Source organism: Alternaria infectoria (genome assembly GCF_024043175.1).
Source record: "Alternaria infectoria strain BMP 0036 chromosome Unknown scaffold_11, whole genome shotgun sequence".
In the NCBI taxonomy this organism is placed as follows: Eukaryota; Fungi; Ascomycota; class Dothideomycetes; order Pleosporales; family Pleosporaceae; genus Alternaria; species Alternaria infectoria.
The window spans coordinates 519,036-535,500 of record NW_026250700.1 but is presented as its reverse complement, the minus strand read 5'-3'; the positions used below and the strand labels follow the sequence as shown (position 1 = coordinate 535,500).

At 53.0% G+C, this 16,465-nt stretch overlaps 4 protein-coding genes across 4 annotated transcripts; 2 read left to right on the top strand and 2 right to left on the bottom strand.

Moving 5' to 3' along the window:
* Positions 1-3,367: 3,367 nt before the first annotated feature.
* Positions 3,368-4,665, bottom strand: J4E92_007052 (uncharacterized protein; the record flags this gene model as incomplete). The annotated part of the gene is made up of 2 exons (XM_051498415.1): positions 3,368-4,087; positions 4,135-4,665. 2 exons carry the CDS (start codon positions 4,663-4,665, stop codon positions 3,368-3,370), a joined length of 1,251 nt encoding a protein of 416 aa, XP_051351349.1.
* Positions 4,666-5,974: 1,309 nt separating this feature from the next.
* J4E92_007051 (uncharacterized protein) lies at positions 5,975-9,181 on the top strand (the record flags this gene model as incomplete). The annotated part of the gene is made up of 5 exons (XM_051498414.1): positions 5,975-6,573; positions 6,885-7,141; positions 7,262-7,910; positions 7,959-8,321; positions 8,629-9,181. 5 exons carry the CDS (start codon positions 5,975-5,977, stop codon positions 9,179-9,181), a joined length of 2,421 nt encoding a protein of 806 aa, XP_051351348.1.
* A 297-nt stretch (positions 9,182-9,478) lies between these two features.
* J4E92_007050 (uncharacterized protein) lies at positions 9,479-10,372 on the bottom strand (the record flags this gene model as incomplete). The annotated part of the gene is made up of 1 exon (XM_051498413.1): positions 9,479-10,372. The coding sequence occupies one exon, from the start codon at positions 10,370-10,372 to the stop codon at positions 9,479-9,481; it is 894 nt and encodes a 297-aa protein (XP_051351347.1).
* A 689-nt stretch (positions 10,373-11,061) lies between these two features.
* On the top strand, positions 11,062-14,586 carry J4E92_007049 (uncharacterized protein; the record flags this gene model as incomplete). The annotated part of the gene is made up of 4 exons (XM_051498412.1): positions 11,062-11,871; positions 12,009-13,789; positions 13,943-14,064; positions 14,219-14,586. The coding sequence occupies 4 exons, from the start codon at positions 11,062-11,064 to the stop codon at positions 14,584-14,586; spliced, it is 3,081 nt and encodes a 1,026-aa protein (XP_051351346.1).
* Positions 14,587-16,465: the final 1,879 nt, after the last annotated feature.

The following is a 16,465-nucleotide window of genomic DNA, read 5'->3' as shown; positions in this document are numbered from 1 at the left end:
ACGTATACGACGCGTTCTGTTTGTGAGTTGATTGGTCGCTATTCCGTTAGAGTCAATCCGGGGGTCGATGTTATTCTGCATGATTTGGTTGCCGTTATAACCTTGAAAGCTTCATTCGTACATTAGATGCATGTAGATTTATCGTATCTCCCATACCAGACGACGCTGTTCGACGATAGAAGAATCTAGGGCCAGTAATGTGACGGAGGGGCATTCAGGGTTGTATGTTGGTTGCCACCATTACGCCGTTACACTGTGACTCTGGCGCGGACTACATGGCCATCATAAACACCAAATCCGGTAGCTCCACCCTCCTTGAAACCGCCGACGCGCGAACGACCAACTCGACATTAGCCTAAGCGACTCGGGAAAACAAGCGGAACGCGATGGGCCTGGCGCGAACAGCAGCGGGCCCCTTGAGCCAGCGATAACAGCGCAAGAAGCTTTGCTCGACGAGAGACACACCGGAAACTGTCGATCAAGTACACCCTCACACTATCGAGCCACGACAGATCATTAAGCCCAAGGAGACTCGGACAAAGAAAGACGCCTCCTGATTCCACGCACTTGCCACCAGTATCCCCAACGAACTACCCTCTTATGCCGCGACAACCTACATACCCCTACTCAGCTCGGCCGAGCGAGAAGACTACAACAGACCTCCGAAACAAATACGGCGGCTTCTACTGCACCCAGGCAGCTACAACAGCTTACGAGATGCTCAACGTTCGCGGACCAGGGGACTACAGGAGCACTTCGGCGCAAGCAAGATGGCTCATACTCGACCCAGGCAGTTACGACAGCTTACAACACTCTGCTCGAACCGATCAAGTGAGGGGACTACAACAAGATCCAGACGCAAGAACGGCGACTTACCTATACTGCACCCAGACAGCTACAGCAGAACTGGGATAAGGCGCGAAGCCTTTTGATCTTTAGCGAAGCGAGGAGGCTAGAGGGTGACTTTGGTGCAAGCATGACGGCTCATATCCAACCCGAGATACTACAGCGAGAGACTGCAAAAGAGTCTGGCACAAATACGACGGCTCACATACGACCCTGAAGACCTCGACTCGACTCTGGCGCAGGCCATAATAGCTCATGAGGTCTTGCCGGCCCGGTGGAGCAAGGGGACTACAAGAGGACTGTGCCGTAAGAACGACGACTCATATGCAACTCAGAAGGCTACATCAAGGATCTCTTTCCTCGAGCCACCAGCAAGCTGGAAGACCCGATGAAAAGCACCTAAGCGGCATTTAAGCCGACATAGGAGGAGCAGTTGCTTGTTGACACATGCGCTCCAGGAGTTCATGTCAAAGACGATTATGTCAGAAGATAATCACATCAAAGACAATCCATCTTTACTCCCTGAAGGCGGTTTTTAGTCCGTCACTTCGTTCGGACACTGGCTGTGGGCCTGTGTCCCCTTGAGCGGTTGGCTTTGTCCCGACTCGTAGCGGCATTGAAGCCGACTCGTAGCGGCATTGAGGCCGACTGGGGTGAAATCTAAGTGGCGTCTTGCGGTACCAGCTGTGTCAGTAGTAAAGGCGGCCGTAAGCCCTATACACCGCGTTGAGAGCGAAGTACGTGCTCAATAGGTGTAGATCAGCCTACATGTTTGCCGCATACAGAGGCTTATTATGTCTTGTAGGAGTCATCAAAGCAGAGCCTGGCTCACCTCAGCATACGTTTGGATTGAGGGATTGTTGGTAAAATTATATCGGATACCTCAAGCCTCTACTTCATTGCAGGCTGCTCAATATGTCTTGGAGCAATGTTCTCTTGTCGCGACTCATTATTTGCATGCTGTATCCTAATAGTCACACGCGAAAAGATTGCATGGCGGTAAGCTCAAGGATGTACCTATCAGAATGGCCGAACTGGTGTCAAGATTTCTAGCAAATCTGCTCAGCTGGACGTATACGTTGGCTTAATATTTCCCACTCTCTACGTTCATGATGGAGCCGGTAGCACTTCAATACGTTATGTAGGCCATGAACGCAAAGTCAAAGTACTGCGAAGTCTCCGGGCTCCACTGTCCGGTGAGAGAAAAGTCAACCTGGTGCGCGGTCCATGAAGAGGTCCCATCCATCTCGCAGTGGGGCTTAGATTGAAATCAGATGGGCTAGACTCTCCATCGCGCTCGATATCGGCAAGATTTTTGATAGTGTTTGAATTGAATGTAGGAGTAGTGGCGCAAATACATCCGGGCTATATCGTGGTTGCTGCATACATGGAGGCGCGTATTTGCAAAGATGCAGACATTGACACGCCCTGGAGGTACACAATATGTGTTGTAATGACTCTCTATTACAGTAACGCATAATGTATACGTCTGGAGTAGAGTTCATAGCGTGCAATGGGTACAGCTAGAAGCAACTTCTTCGTAATCTGAGAGCGAGTAACGCCGCTCACAGAGGTATGAAGGAAATTGCTGTTCCATATGTGATCGGTGAAGCGGATGAATGAGAGGTAGTATCCAGCGATTGGTGACTACTGAATGGAAAGCAGCGAGAGTGTAGTGGTATGGAAGCGCAGCACATCTATCAACGGTGAAAGAATCACGCATTGCTCAGAACAGCAGCCGACGACGAAATTCGTCCTTTCTGGAGCACAAGCGTTCCCGAAGTAACTCACTAGGTTCCAGGCTCTTGAATATCTTGACAAAGTAAGGTATGTATATCCACGTTGTGCTCAGGAAACCACGAGCATCATTGTCCTTAGGTCGCGCACGGCCAGTCGGCAGCACTCCGGCAGCCCAACTAGCAGGGCCGGCAGAACGTCGGCGGCAAATTCTCGGCTGCCGCCCCACAAAACTGCGAAAATGTCGCTTTCGGTCAGTGCGGCGCTAGCGCGTGCCAAGCCATCGTGAACATATCAACAGCGCCGCACCCTTCCCCAAACCCTCTTCCTTATAGTCGACTATGTATTTTGACCCCACCCCAACGTTTTGAAACTATCACTAACAGCACCGCAGACTTCATAGAATCATTTCTAATAGTGTGCGTCCTCTTCTGAGTTACTCTAAGTAGCCACAGAATCTCCAACCTGGTTGATGACTTTCAGCCTCGATATTCAAGAGTGAGGCTTTGCAACTGCTTCGGCGGTCGCGGCGATGATCTCAGCTAACCGGTCGTGTGCTTCGGCCGCACTGGAAAGCAGGATGTTGATGGCAATCTGACAGGCTTTATTTATTTTCATTGATCCTTTCTGGCTTGCCAGTTGGTCGAGGAAGATGCTCTCACCTCACACTCCAGATCGAATTGCGCCCTCATCAGTACATCAACGACCTTGGGAACTATTCGACAGTGGTAGCAATGCATAGAAATCTATCAATATATCGAATCCGGATCGCGCCTTCCGCTTCTCAACACCACCCGTACTTCTCGTTCGCGACCCAGTCAATCTTGTCAGCAACTGGCCCGTCATGTTCTGGAAACCACTGCAAGGCCGCGATGCTCTCTTGATCTCTCACAATGACCTTAGCAGCCGGATCCAGCTTCTTCGCAGCTGCCAATGCCGCCGGCGAAGGCGCCCACATCTCCACGTTCTCCATCTTCCATTTCTGCGCCTCCTGCTGGGCCATCGCCATGAGGGCCGCGATAGCAGCTTCATGACCTTGGTTCTCCGATGCGCCGTTCGTGCTGCTCGAAGAGCCCTCGAAGCCATCGTCCTCGATGACCAGCCGTAGGATGTGCAGAGTGTTGCCCTTGGCCTCAGCTGGGTTCTCGTTGTACCACATCCTTGTCCAGTAACACCAAACGCGCTTGCCCTTCTCCGTACCGACGACCGCGCCTTTGATCTCCGGCTTCTTGCCGTGCAGCTCGTTGCCTACGAACTCTTCTCGCGCGTGGTGCCATTGGATCGTCTCGATGTTGGGAAGTATAGCGACTGCGGTGTTGCTATCTTGTGGCCGCGTCTCTAGACTCCGGCGGAGAAGGGCTTCGTCGATCTTGCATAGTTCCTCCAGGTCTTGCGCGTACAGTGGCTTAGCGGTAGGTAAGCTGCTAGTGTCTTGAGATGTGCTCGAGGGGATAGAGACATGTGACGACGTAAAAGATTCCCAGCCGAAGTTCGCATAGTATTTCTGTCTCTGTTAGCAATACATCGTCATAGAGTGTCAGAGCTACTAACCATCCCGATGTCAGAGTATAGGATTGAGAACAGAGACTCCTGGCCATCTTCTGTCTGATATGTTCTTAAACTCTTCCCAAGCTCCGTTAGCATCCTGCTCGCATACGAGGTGCCCTCTTTCTTCCCGCGGAGAGGTTTGGGGCAGAAGACACTGCCGACCCCATGACAAATGACCTCCTTGAGTTCTCCGTTCTGCCATACGAGCGCCTTCTTCCGGATTGTTTCGCAGCTCGCTAGTGGTAGTCGGGTGCCTTTTGGTAATTTGGTGCCTGCATTTGGGTTCCAAGGGTCTTCTGACACAGTTTTGTCAGGGTCAGCTAGGATCCAGTATGAGATGCCGCCATCACGTGTTAGGGTTGTTTGCGAAAGTGTGGCCTCGCGACGAAAGTATGCAGGTTTGGATAGAGCACCGCGCCATTCGTTTGCGTTTGCGTTGAACTGTATCTGCTTTTCGGCTTCGGTAGGGTGAACGAGTTCTAGGTCAGGAGAGTCACCAGCCTTAAGGTTTTCGAGGATCGATGCGATGGCCATGTTGTAGTATTTTATGTAGGGTAGATGTATGTTGAGTCTTGATCTAATAGGTTGGCCTTTGGCGAAGATAGCTAGGGTCTTATATCCAGCTATCGACTACGCTTGTCGTAGGGCGTGACAGGTGTGGATTCGGTCCTGCTCAGCTGCAGTCTTCCAGATCAAGTGGCAGTAACGACTCAGGAAAGAGTAAATAGCGGGTCCAAGTTACGTCGATTTCGCTGTAGGATGCGGATAGCTAAGGAAGAAGAGGAAGTTGGTACCTGTAGTTCTTTGTCTAGTCAAGGGCGCCCCGCGTTCTGGTGGCCCCATCCCGCCCTGAGCTCCGTGTGATCTTATAGCTGACTCCGTATGTCCTCCAGGCATTCCGAGCCTACATCATGTTGCTCGCGGCCCGAGGTGTGCCGTGGCAAAGCGAGGGTTGGATGTCACAGCTTCCCACGGGTCATGTGCGCCTGTCCGATTCGCGAGTAGCTCGGGCCTTGCATGAGGCCAGGCAGTAAGGCGGGAGTTTGCATGTCATGGTCTCAAAAGCTTCGCGTGTCCATTGGTAGCATCACCAAGACCGATGGCAGACATTGCTTCTTCTCAGCCCTGTGCGACGCGCGCGCAGGCTCGTGATGATGCGGTTAGCGGCAGTTGGGCTAGCGGAGCCCTGGGGCCGGCCTGGAGCGAACTGCACGATCATCTGGGCGAGACGCCCATCTCCCGCCCTGAGAGCGGCGCAGCATCCTTTCACGACGACACGCCATTTCTGTTTCGCTGAGCGCTGGCGGCACTGTAATGGCTTTTCATTGACATGCGCTGTTGTGGCACATAGCTACTGCCTTTGCTCTCTTACCTGGCTGGTGCCCTTGCCCGTTCCGCTGGCTCAGGGCTGGCCGCAATAGCTCCTCGATCTCCCAGCGGCCTGCACCTGGAACACCCAAGTCTCACTCCGCTGCGAGCTGCAGTGTGAAACCTGTCACTCTCATACTTTCGCTTGTTCCTTTTTCTTCCCTTCAGCTAGTGCCTATCAGTCGGTGAGAGGCCTCCTCCGACAACTGGTGGGGTGAGCGACAAGGCTACGTCCGTGTGAATTGAGCTGGTCTGAATCACGTAAACACCACACGCGTTTGCAGTTCCATCGCCCCTCACTCCTTCCCCAGGTTCTCCGCTAGGTACAAATTAATGTTTATTATTTGGTTCTCCCCATTCAAGGTACCCAAGAAACTCTACATCGTTCGGTCTAGACGCACACCCGATAGCAACCCTTCAAGGTGGAGGTTTACCCGTCAACTAGCCTTACGACTATCACGACAGGACACTTGCGATGGCTCCAACTGGCATTCATCGCGATCATGAAGTTATTGATTTGCTCTCCGATAGTGAGACGGAGGACGAGGGTCTCGCAAGACACGAATTGGAGGCCTTCGACGCACGATCTGCAGCAGAATTCGCTCTCGACTTCCCGGATCTGGATGATCCTATCGCAGAGTTCCGCGCAGAATTCCAGGCAAATGACCGTCAAGTGATCGATTTGACCGACATTCCAGACATTGACGTTCCGCCGTCTGACGCTGTCGTGGCAGAAGACGACAGACCACCGCCAGAGGGACGAGCTCCCGATTGGGGTGAGGACATCGCATTGGTCACCGAAGCTGCCTGTTTGCAGATGATTGTGAGCGTGCTACCGGACATCTCGGTCGATTACGTCCTCAAATTGATCCAAGAAAAGATGACAGACACCACACGAACAACCGCACAATGCGAGCATTTCCTCACGGAGTTATTGGAAGGCGAGCCGTATCCAAAAGAATCAGATGACGCGAAGAACAAGAAGAGAAAGAGGGATAACGAAGCCGAGGGTGAGTTGAGCACCTACGAGAAGGGCGAGCGTGACCCCGAGATCGGCGGTTATGAACATGACGCGTAAGTACAACTCCTTTACGGGCACAGCCCTATGAGCTTTATGGTTCAGTGATGTCTTAAAGCTTCAAGAGTCGGGGTTGATTGGCAGCCAACATTCCAGGTGGATCGTGAAGCGAGCGTTTCATTACACCTGGAACCATGGAACGACTGTCGTGAACATTGCACTTCGCCTATGGGCCAGCGCAGTGACAGCAACACCAACAACAATTCTGTAGTCATCCGCTATATTTTTTACGCACTTTCAACGCCTTCGCGTCGTCTTTATACCTTCCCACTCCTTTCATTCGTGGTACTAACGATACTTTCCACAGAACAGAGCTACTCAAAGACGAATTCCTCACTGTACCCGTGCGGCATATCACGACCGTTCTCAAACAGCAGAAGACTCTGTACAAGGCCTACGGTGTCATTGAACAACAAGTGCGCAACTACGGACAAATTGCCAGGACATATTCGAAGATAAACAAATCACGCATCAAGCGCGGTATTGAACTCCAGTTGATTGAGCAAGGCAGTCAGATACCCAAGGAGTTGCACGCAGCGAAGAAGAAGAGCGAAGCTGAAGCTGGTAAGTGGGACGTCGTGACCATGACCTTCCAGGAGATCAATAGAGGACTTCGAACCCTGTGTCTCAGAACAGCGAAGATCGTGTGGTCTCCTTCATCTGCTCCCTACTGACAGGTTACAGCCAAACGCCAAAAGGTCAAAGACGAGGAAAAGGCGGAAGAAGACAATTTGAAACGAGCGCAAATGAACAATGAAATGGGTGAATGCGCATGTTGCTTCAACGACGTTCCTCTCAACCGCATGATAAGCTGCAACGGAGACACTACCCACTTCTACTGCGTAGACTGTCCCCGTCAACAGATCGAGACGCAGATGGGTCAATCTCGATGCAGACCCAAGTGTTTCGGAGTCGATGACTGCAATGGAACGTTCACCCGGCGACAATTGCAACAGGTTCTGAGCGACAAGACATTCGAGCGACTCGAGCACATGCAACAAAGAGAGGACTTGGAAGCGGCGGGTCTGGACTTCCTTTCGGAGTGCCCGTTCTGCGACTTTAAAATGGAATGTCTACCGGTTGAGGTTGACAAGGAGTTCCGCTGTCAAAACCCCAAATGCAGCAAGACGAGCTGTCGCCTTTGCGAAAAGGAGTCTCACATCCCACTCAGCTGCGAGGAATACAAGAAGGATGGTCAAATTACCCTGCGACACATTGTCGAAGAAGCGATGTCAGCAGCCTTGATACGACACTGCAACAAATGCAAGCATCCTTTCGTCAAGGAACTTGGCTGCAACAAGATGACATGCACGCACTGTAGGAATGTGCAATGGTAAGTCACCAGCCTAAAATACTTCAACATCAGCTGACAAAAGCCTAGCTACGTCTGCTCCAAGAACGTAACAGACTATAACCATTTCGGCGAGTCTCGTGCAGGCAAATGTCCACTACACGAAAACGTCGAAGACCGCCACGAACAGGAGGTCAAGCGCGCAGCCGATGAGGCCATGGCCAAAGTCCGAGTCGATAATCCAGGCCTGTCAGATGCAGATTTGATGGTCAAGGTCTCAGATCGAGTCAAACAAGCAGAAGATGCACGAAAAGGCCGAGCAGGCGTAGAAGCGCAAGCTTTCCCTTATCACATGGTTGGAGAGCAGCTCAGGCGAGCCCCCATGGTGCCCCCAGTACCTGCGCCGCCGGCTCACCTCAATGGAATAGCAGCCAATGTCGCCCCAGCAGATCGGTACGTCTACCCTCATCCAGTCATCCCAGCCATGCCGGCCATGCCAGCTATGCCAGCCTTTCCAGCCTTTCCAGCCATTCCAGCTATGCCAGCCATGCCAGCCATGCCTACCATGCCTGCGTTTGGATACCCCGTCCAACCATTCCCATTCTTCCAACATCTCTATCCTGCTCAGCCCGTTCAGCCTATGGGTTTCTACGGAGCCATTCCACAGCAGCCATATCAGCCATACATTCAACGTCCGATCCCAATGATCGCGCCATGTCCAAGGTGTCACTTTTTTCATCCGCCTAACCAATATTGCTAGACCTCGATTGTTCAATGCCCTCTGGGCCATGCTCCCACCCAACCCCCTCCCGCACATCGGCATTGGGAGGGGACAAGTCAACGGACCAGGCCAACCAGCCCGCCTTCCCGAAGCTGATGGAGTCATTGATCAAATTAACGAACGGGTTCGCCAGCGCAATGCCCGACCGGAATTAGGCGGTCCTCGTCGAATTGCCAACGGCGAACAGGCGCAGCGCGATGCTCGCGAGGCTTTCCGCTTCCTGGACAACGTTGGACTTGGCCAGGATCAGCAGCAGATAGCCGTGCGTCAGAATTTAAGAGCTAGACAGCAGGAGCTTGCAGCAGAGCGCGCGCGGTTGGCTGCAGCGCGACAAACCCTCGATGACGACGCGAGAGCCATGCGTCATAACGTGGCAGCTAGGCGACATGGAATCGAAGCAGAGCGCGCGCGGTTGGGTGTGGGGCAACAGAATCTTGAGGCTCTGCTTGAGGCTCGGCGGGTAGCGGCTGCTGCGATGGTAGCTGACAGGCGACGGCGTCGTGGTATGGCGCCCCAGGCTCCTCACAGATAGCGTCTATTCGTTCGATGGGATTCATACTATAGCATGGCATGGAGGTGGTATGGTGATTCAGGTATTTGCCTCTGTCGGCGTTGAAGCGGGACCATAAAACACCACTTACTCGCAATAGAAGTCCTGAAGAATGTCTATGTAGTAGGCAGGCTTATCTTTAATATAGAGAATTTCTCGAAATCTGTCTTCAATACATCTAGCTTTCGCTAGACTACAGGAGCCTGGGTCAGAGACAAAGAACCTTCATACTCCACAGAACATTGTATTCACAAATCTGATTTGTTCAAGCGTCTACGGTCAAAAACTCGAGAAGCTCGATGGTATACTGTCTTCTGGGCTCTCAAACTTTGCCCTGCCCTCTTCTATCCAGTTCTCAAACCTGAAAACACCGGCCTGCACACTGCGTATTGGCGTAACCTTGGCTCCACCCAAATCCCTCCCTTCCTTCTCTCTTATTATCCCCAACTCAAACGCCTCCTCATCGAAGACATCCCTATCTCTGAACAGCGCACCCCTGCCTGTCTTCTGCAGACTAGGCTGCACCGGCTGCCAGACCTGCGGGTGTCCAATCGGCGGATCGATATCGCCCTCATCCTTGAGTTCCATACTAACATTGAAAGTGCAACCCTCAGGCAGAGGCTCCAGTCTAGACGTCCGCATCTCCAGCTGCAGGAACGCCGCGCGAAACTGCTCGCTGAGATTGACATCCACACCCGTATCCAACGGCTTCGTCTTCTTCCTCTTTATAGTCCCATCATTGTTATATTCTATTTCCTTCTCCTCTTCTTTTTGCTTCCCCTTCCCCTTCGTCTCCAGCAAAGGCCCTCCTTCAAACCCAATATCCAACATACGATCCCGCCGTTCCACAACAGGGAACTCGCTCACGTCGAACATGTAGCGTTCCATTATCTTGGCGCTACCTGAGCCTTCGTCGTACTCATCGTAGGTGAATATGACGATGCCGATTCTGGAGACGACGCCCTTGAGGAGCTCTTCGCGCACAGCGGCTATGGCGTCAGTGATCCATTCGCAGACCATAGGGTGCCGCGATTGGTAGACGGCGGCGTTGTGGAAGCGGGAACGGGCGAAGGAGGTGGTGGGGTAGATTTCGCGGTGGTGGAGGAGCGTGTGCGTGTAGGCGGTTAGGAAGGTGGTGAAGTGGTTGAGGGTTTCGAGGTAGGTTGCTGGCATCGTCGCGGTGGGTGTGTGACGTAGGTAGTAGGGGTGTGATTGTTGTATTCGTGGACGGAGTGTGTATGCGCCTCAGGTACGAGATAGTGTTGTGCACTTTGAGTAGCGGATTGTAGTCATGACGCAGACGCGTCTCGTCGCGTGAAAGCCACTAGCGCGTCGATGGATAACGGTCACGGCTCTGGTAGGGTTGCTGATCGGTATGGCAGACGTGGTGCGTATGCTGTGTCGAGTGCCCCTGGCATTGTTGAGGATAACAACGTGGCAGCAAGGGGAGGGTCGGAGAGAGGCGAAGGTGTAGGTAATGGTCGCGTTTCCACCGACCGGGAACTGGGAAGAGGCATCGTCGTCACCGCCTGTCGGGCAATTGGCCACCTCCCCTTCGTTATAGCCCAGCTGCCATACTCCACCTTACTTCTGTATTAGTCTCCGCCCTCTATACCCATCTGCTACGTATATGCAGTCGTCGCGGCTTATTGCTTCAGTTATAGCCTCCGCTTAGCCACCCCACCACCCAGAGATTCACGGAGTTGCCCCGCATCTCCGAGCGCGTTCTTTTTCCTCGCGCTCAATCACCCAGCAGCACCCATCAACAAACGCGTCAACGCCCGATCCTTCTACCTCGCCAGCCGTTTTGGGGAGCGCTAGACGTGCCGAATAGCTCTATACGCGCATGCCCCACGTTGACCATGGAGGACCAACTAGTCCAGCTGCTATCAGCAACCCAAACCGCCCAGGAGGACACGCGCAAACACGCTGAGCAGCAGCTGCTCTCCCTCTACGGCCACCAGGAGCTCCCCCTCGGCCTCATTGGCATCGCCTGCCATGACAGCGTACCGCTCAACATCCGCCAGGCCGCCGTCCTGTACCTGAAGAACATTGTGCTGGCGGGATGGAGTTCCAGCCTCGACGAGTGGAAGGGCCAGGCGCTCGTCTCGGAAGAGAACAAGGCTGTATTACGGCAGCAGCTGCTCAACCTCGCTACCCAGGACGGGCTCGACCGCAAGCTCAAGGCCGCCGCGGGCCTCGTCGTAAGCAAAATCGCAAGCGCCGACTACCCCATCGAATGGCCAGATCTCCTCGACAACCTCCTCGCACTGATACCGAACGCGACCGAAGGCCAGTTACATGGCGCTCTCAGGGTCCTCGGCGAGTTGGTGGAGGACTGCTTCAACGAGACGACCTTCTTCCAGGTCGCGCCGCAGATGATCAAGGTCCTGTTCAATGTGGCCACCAGCGAGCAAACAAAGCCGACGCTGAGGGCCTTGGCTGTGAAAGTCTTCCATGGCTGCTTCGATATTCTCGAGATGGTGCTGGAGGACCACAAGACTATGGTGAAGAGCTTCGCGGATGAGATACTCAAGGAGTGGATTCCCTTCTTCGTCAATGTCCTCAACAACAGGCTACCTGATCCGCCGTCAATCGATGAGGAGGACTCGGATGCGCCCAACGCCCTGCTCTACAAGGGACAAATTGCGCTCAAGCTACAGTCAGTCAAGGTAGGTCGTGTCAGAAGCTGAACATCCTGGAGGCTACATCGACGTTGCGTCACCCACTTTGCGTGTTCTCTTGATGTAGTCTCCAGGCCTGTTCAGTTTCTCCCGTTTGAGGTGTTTCCGATACTAACAGCTCGCAGGTCCTCATGCGCATACGGTCCGTCTTCCCCGCTATCCTCTCGCCGCAAAGCATCGTCCTGTTCCAGGCAACCTGGCAGGAGCTATCGCTGCTAGAACCCGCATACTCCCTCATGTACATAAAAGAGGATCGTCAGAGCAGGCTCGAAGATGCCGATGGTCTGCCGTACACGTTGGACTTCCTTATTCTAGAGGAGCTGGACTTCATGCAGGCGTGTCTTCGTGCACCCCCGGTCCGCGCGCAACTCGAACAGGAACTCCAAAACCAGGCACCCGACAACTCATGGGTCACACAGGTCATGAAGCTGGCCGTGGCGTATGCACAAATTACTACAGAAGAGGAGGGCCTCTGGGATGTGGATGTGAACATTTTCCTGAGCGAGGAGACAAGCGTCACCGCGAACTACACGCCCCGCACAGCCTGTGGTGACCTCGTCATCAAGCTTGGCGAGTGGCTGCAAGAGCCTACTGTCAACGGCTTGTTGACCTACACAAGAGCGCTCTACTCCGAGTCTGAGAGCTGGAAAGCTAAAGAAGCCGCGCTTTACGTGCTGAACCAACTGTTGAGCGATTTCCAGGACGTGGACAAGCAGATCAGTCCAGATGCTGCAAGCGGCTATGTGGACTTCATTCGGTATGCCATGCAGCAGCCCGACGCTTTCCTGAGAGCACGCGGTTACCTTGTCGCTGGAAGTTTGACAAGGACATCCGGAGACGCTCTGCAACAGCTCGGCACATCCTTCCTCGAAGCATCCCTACAGGCTATTCCATCTGACGAGTCCGACGTTGTCCAAGTGTCGTGTATTCGGGCTTTGCAATACTATCTCCAAGCGCTCCCACCTGCGACAACACAACCCATGCAAGCACCTATCATCATGGCCATCAGCAACTACCTGGCTGCACAAGATATGTCAGAGCTCAGCGACAGTGAAGACCTTATGGTCACTCTCGTCGAAACACTCCGAGACGCTATACTTATTGATACGCGGATATGCATTACAGACAATGGTCTCGACACGCTCTTCCGAATCGCTAGTCATCAAGCTAACAACTTCCAACTCACCATGCTAGTCACCGAGGCCTTCGAAGAGGTGACGGAGACTATCGCGCGAATGGGCGGGGATGCGTACGTTCAACTGTGCGCAAGGGTGCTTCCATCACTTATGGGTGCCTTTGATGTCGGAAGCTTGACCGAGGAGAATGCTTTATGCAACTTTGCTGCTGATCTTCTGGCTGTCATGGCTGAGCATGGACCAGAGCCGCTACCCGCTGGCTTTGTCGCTACGACCATGCCGAAGCTCACAAGAGTCTTGCTAGGCTCTGCCGATGAGGAGCTGCTGAAGTCTGCCACGACTGCCGTAAAGAACATCATCTCGCACGATCACCAACAGCTTTTCGAATGGCGGGATGACACCGGAAAGGCAGGTCTTGAGGTAACTCTCATCATCGTCTCACGTCTGTTGTCTTCGTGCAGCGACCATGCTGCTGGCGAAGTCGGTGCGCTTGCCGCAGAGGTAGTAGAGAAGGCCGGTCACGAACGACTTGGACCTTACCTAGAGCAACTCCTACGAAGTGTCGCTGTCCGTCTAGGCCAAGCAACACAAGCACAGTTCATCCAAAGTCTGACGCTCGTATTCGCGCGTCTAAGCTTGAACCATGCCTCAGAGGTGGTAGACTTCCTAGCTGGCCAGGACATCGAGGGCCAAAACGGCCTCCAGGTTGTGCTAGCCAAGTGGCTTGAAAACTCGATCAACTTCGCCGGCTACGACGAGATCCGACAAAAGTACGTACGAACCTCTCCGGAAATCGAGCAGTTCTCTTACGAACGGAGAAAGCCTGGTGGAAGGCTTGAGATCGTTCGGAATAAGTTGAACTCCCCCTTTTTCCTTTTTTGTTTACTCGATGACTGTGCATAATTGCTGACTTTGGTTTGTAGTGTCATCGCTCTTTCAAAACTGTATGATTTGAAGGACCCTCGTCTTGCGCAGGTGCAAGTGCAGGGTGACTTGATACCGAATACCGATGGTCGCATCATGACCAGGAGTCGCGCGAAAGCGAGTAAGTCTTTCCCCTCGTGTCGTTCACCTTTTTCTTTCCCATCAAACGCAGTGATTGTCATGTTGTGGAGCGTACTTGTAGGCTGTCGTGTCATTTTCGCGATCCAGTACTACACACCCCTCATACCCATCCACAAACTGACACACGAATTCAGATCCTGACAAGTATACCATAGTACCCGCACCCCTCAAGATCCTCAAAGTCCTCGTCGTCGAACTCCAATCCGCCTCTGGCGCACCCCTCGACGCACAAGCAGCTGCTGAGCTTGCCGAAGAAGAATCTGACGACGGTGAATGGGAAGACGAGGCGAACCCTTTCATGGACCTCGGCAGTGGCTTCAGCAAAGAGCAGCTCATGGCTTTTGCTGCGGAAGAGCCGGGTGGTGGTCGTCAGCGCGACGACGAGACGCAGGGTTTCCTGGTTGATTTCTTCAAGCGCGCGGCGACTACGCAGGGTTTTGCGGAGGAGTTTGGACAGCTTACTGAGGAGGAGCAGCAGAGGTTGAGGGAGAGTGCTGCATAGTTGGTTGATTCATGCGGGAGTTGTCCGGAGGATGGATCAGTTTTCTCGTTACTGTGTGTGTGTTCGACATAAGATACCATACTGTCGGAGCTAATAGATAGCTGAGTTGGATGAAGGACCACGATCGATACATGATAGTATGAAAAGTCACGCTTAGTAGCGGCTGGTTACACGTAGCTATAGCGAATTTCATCAGGTATACATTTCAGCAACGAAGTTCCTTGGGCGGTAATTCGAGGTCGTCTGCAGAGACTACTCAGTGGCGCCGATGCGGCTAAGATATGTGACAAGGGCAGTGCGGCCACAAACACCCAGCATTTCGTTTGCGTAGAAACAGTCCCGGATATAGCCAATGTACCTAGATATATCTCGTCACATGACATACTCGCTTGTCATTCAGAAGGATGGCAGCCGACCAACTGCGGCGCATAGCCACCAATCGGTACGTCCTTTCGGCAAGGGCCAGCACTCGACCCTCTTCGACTGCAGTTTTGGTCAACTACCACCATAATCGCTACGACTGCTATACCGAAACCGCCCAGTATGAGCGAAAAGGCTACCGTCGACGCTCCCGCTCCGGAGCAGGACCAACAACCCGACACACCACCATACTCCATCTTTACCCGCAGCGAAAAACGATGGATAGTCTTCCTCGTCGCATACGCGGGACTCTTCTCCCCTCTCAGCAGCTTCATCTACTATCCCGCACTGTTCAATATCGCCGAGGGTCTGGACATCACGCTCACAATGGCCAATCTGTCAATCACAACCTACATGCTTGTATCGGGGATAGCGCCTTCCCTACTGGGTGACATGGCGGATGCCATGGGCCGCCGACCACTGTTTCTGTTTGCGATATTTACGTATACGGTTGCTAATGTGGGGTTGGCGGTTCAGAGGAGTTATCCCGCGTTGCTTGTGTTGAGGATGGTGCAGAGTGCGGGGAGTAGTGGTGGGTTTATGGGAATTCCTTCATGTCAAGGCGCTTGCTGATGTGAAGAATCTTCAGGCACGATCTCATTCGGCTACGCTGTTGTCAGTGATATTGCTACGCCTGCTGAGCGAGGTGGGTATATTGGAGCAGTTCTATTGGGGTATGCTACAACCACATTACGAACGCGACGGTCTTCCTAACTACGATGACCTAGTCCGAATGTAGCGCCCAGCCTCGGTCCCGTTTTGGGTGGCATACTAGTTCAATACGCCGGATGGCCTTGGATCTTCTGGACCCTTGCAATACTGTCCAGCGTTAACTTCTTCATACTCGCCATTACGCTCCCAGAAACCGCTCGCAAGATCGTCGGAAATGGGTCGACTATGCCCACGCGGTTTCTAAACAGGTCTTACTTGACGCAAGTAAAGCTCAACTCAAAGAAGTCGTCAGTAAAGAGCTCCGAGACCGGGATCGATGTTCAGCCGATACGAATGCCCAGTCTTAAGCCCTGCTTCAAAGCACTCTGCCAGAAAGAGAACGCACTGATCATGCTCATCAACGGCCTGTTTTATATGACTTACTGCTGCGTCCAAGCATCACTGTCAACTCTCTTCATAACAATTTACGGCTTCGAGGAACTGTATGCTGGTTTAATATACATTCCGTTCGGAGTTGGTTGCGCTTTGGCTTCTTACACGTGCGGTATGAGTTATGTGGCACATGCATAGAGACTGTTGGCTGATAAGGACTAGGTTATATAATGAACTGGGAGTATCGTAGAGTGGCTTCTAGTTCGGGCTTCTCGATCGATCGGACGCGCGGCGATGATCTTCTGGACTTTCCTATCGAGAAGGCTCGCTTGCGGGCTACCTACTTTTACATGAGCGTTGCTGCTGTGACGACTATCGGGTACGGATGGGCTTTGGATAAACGTACGGTAAGACT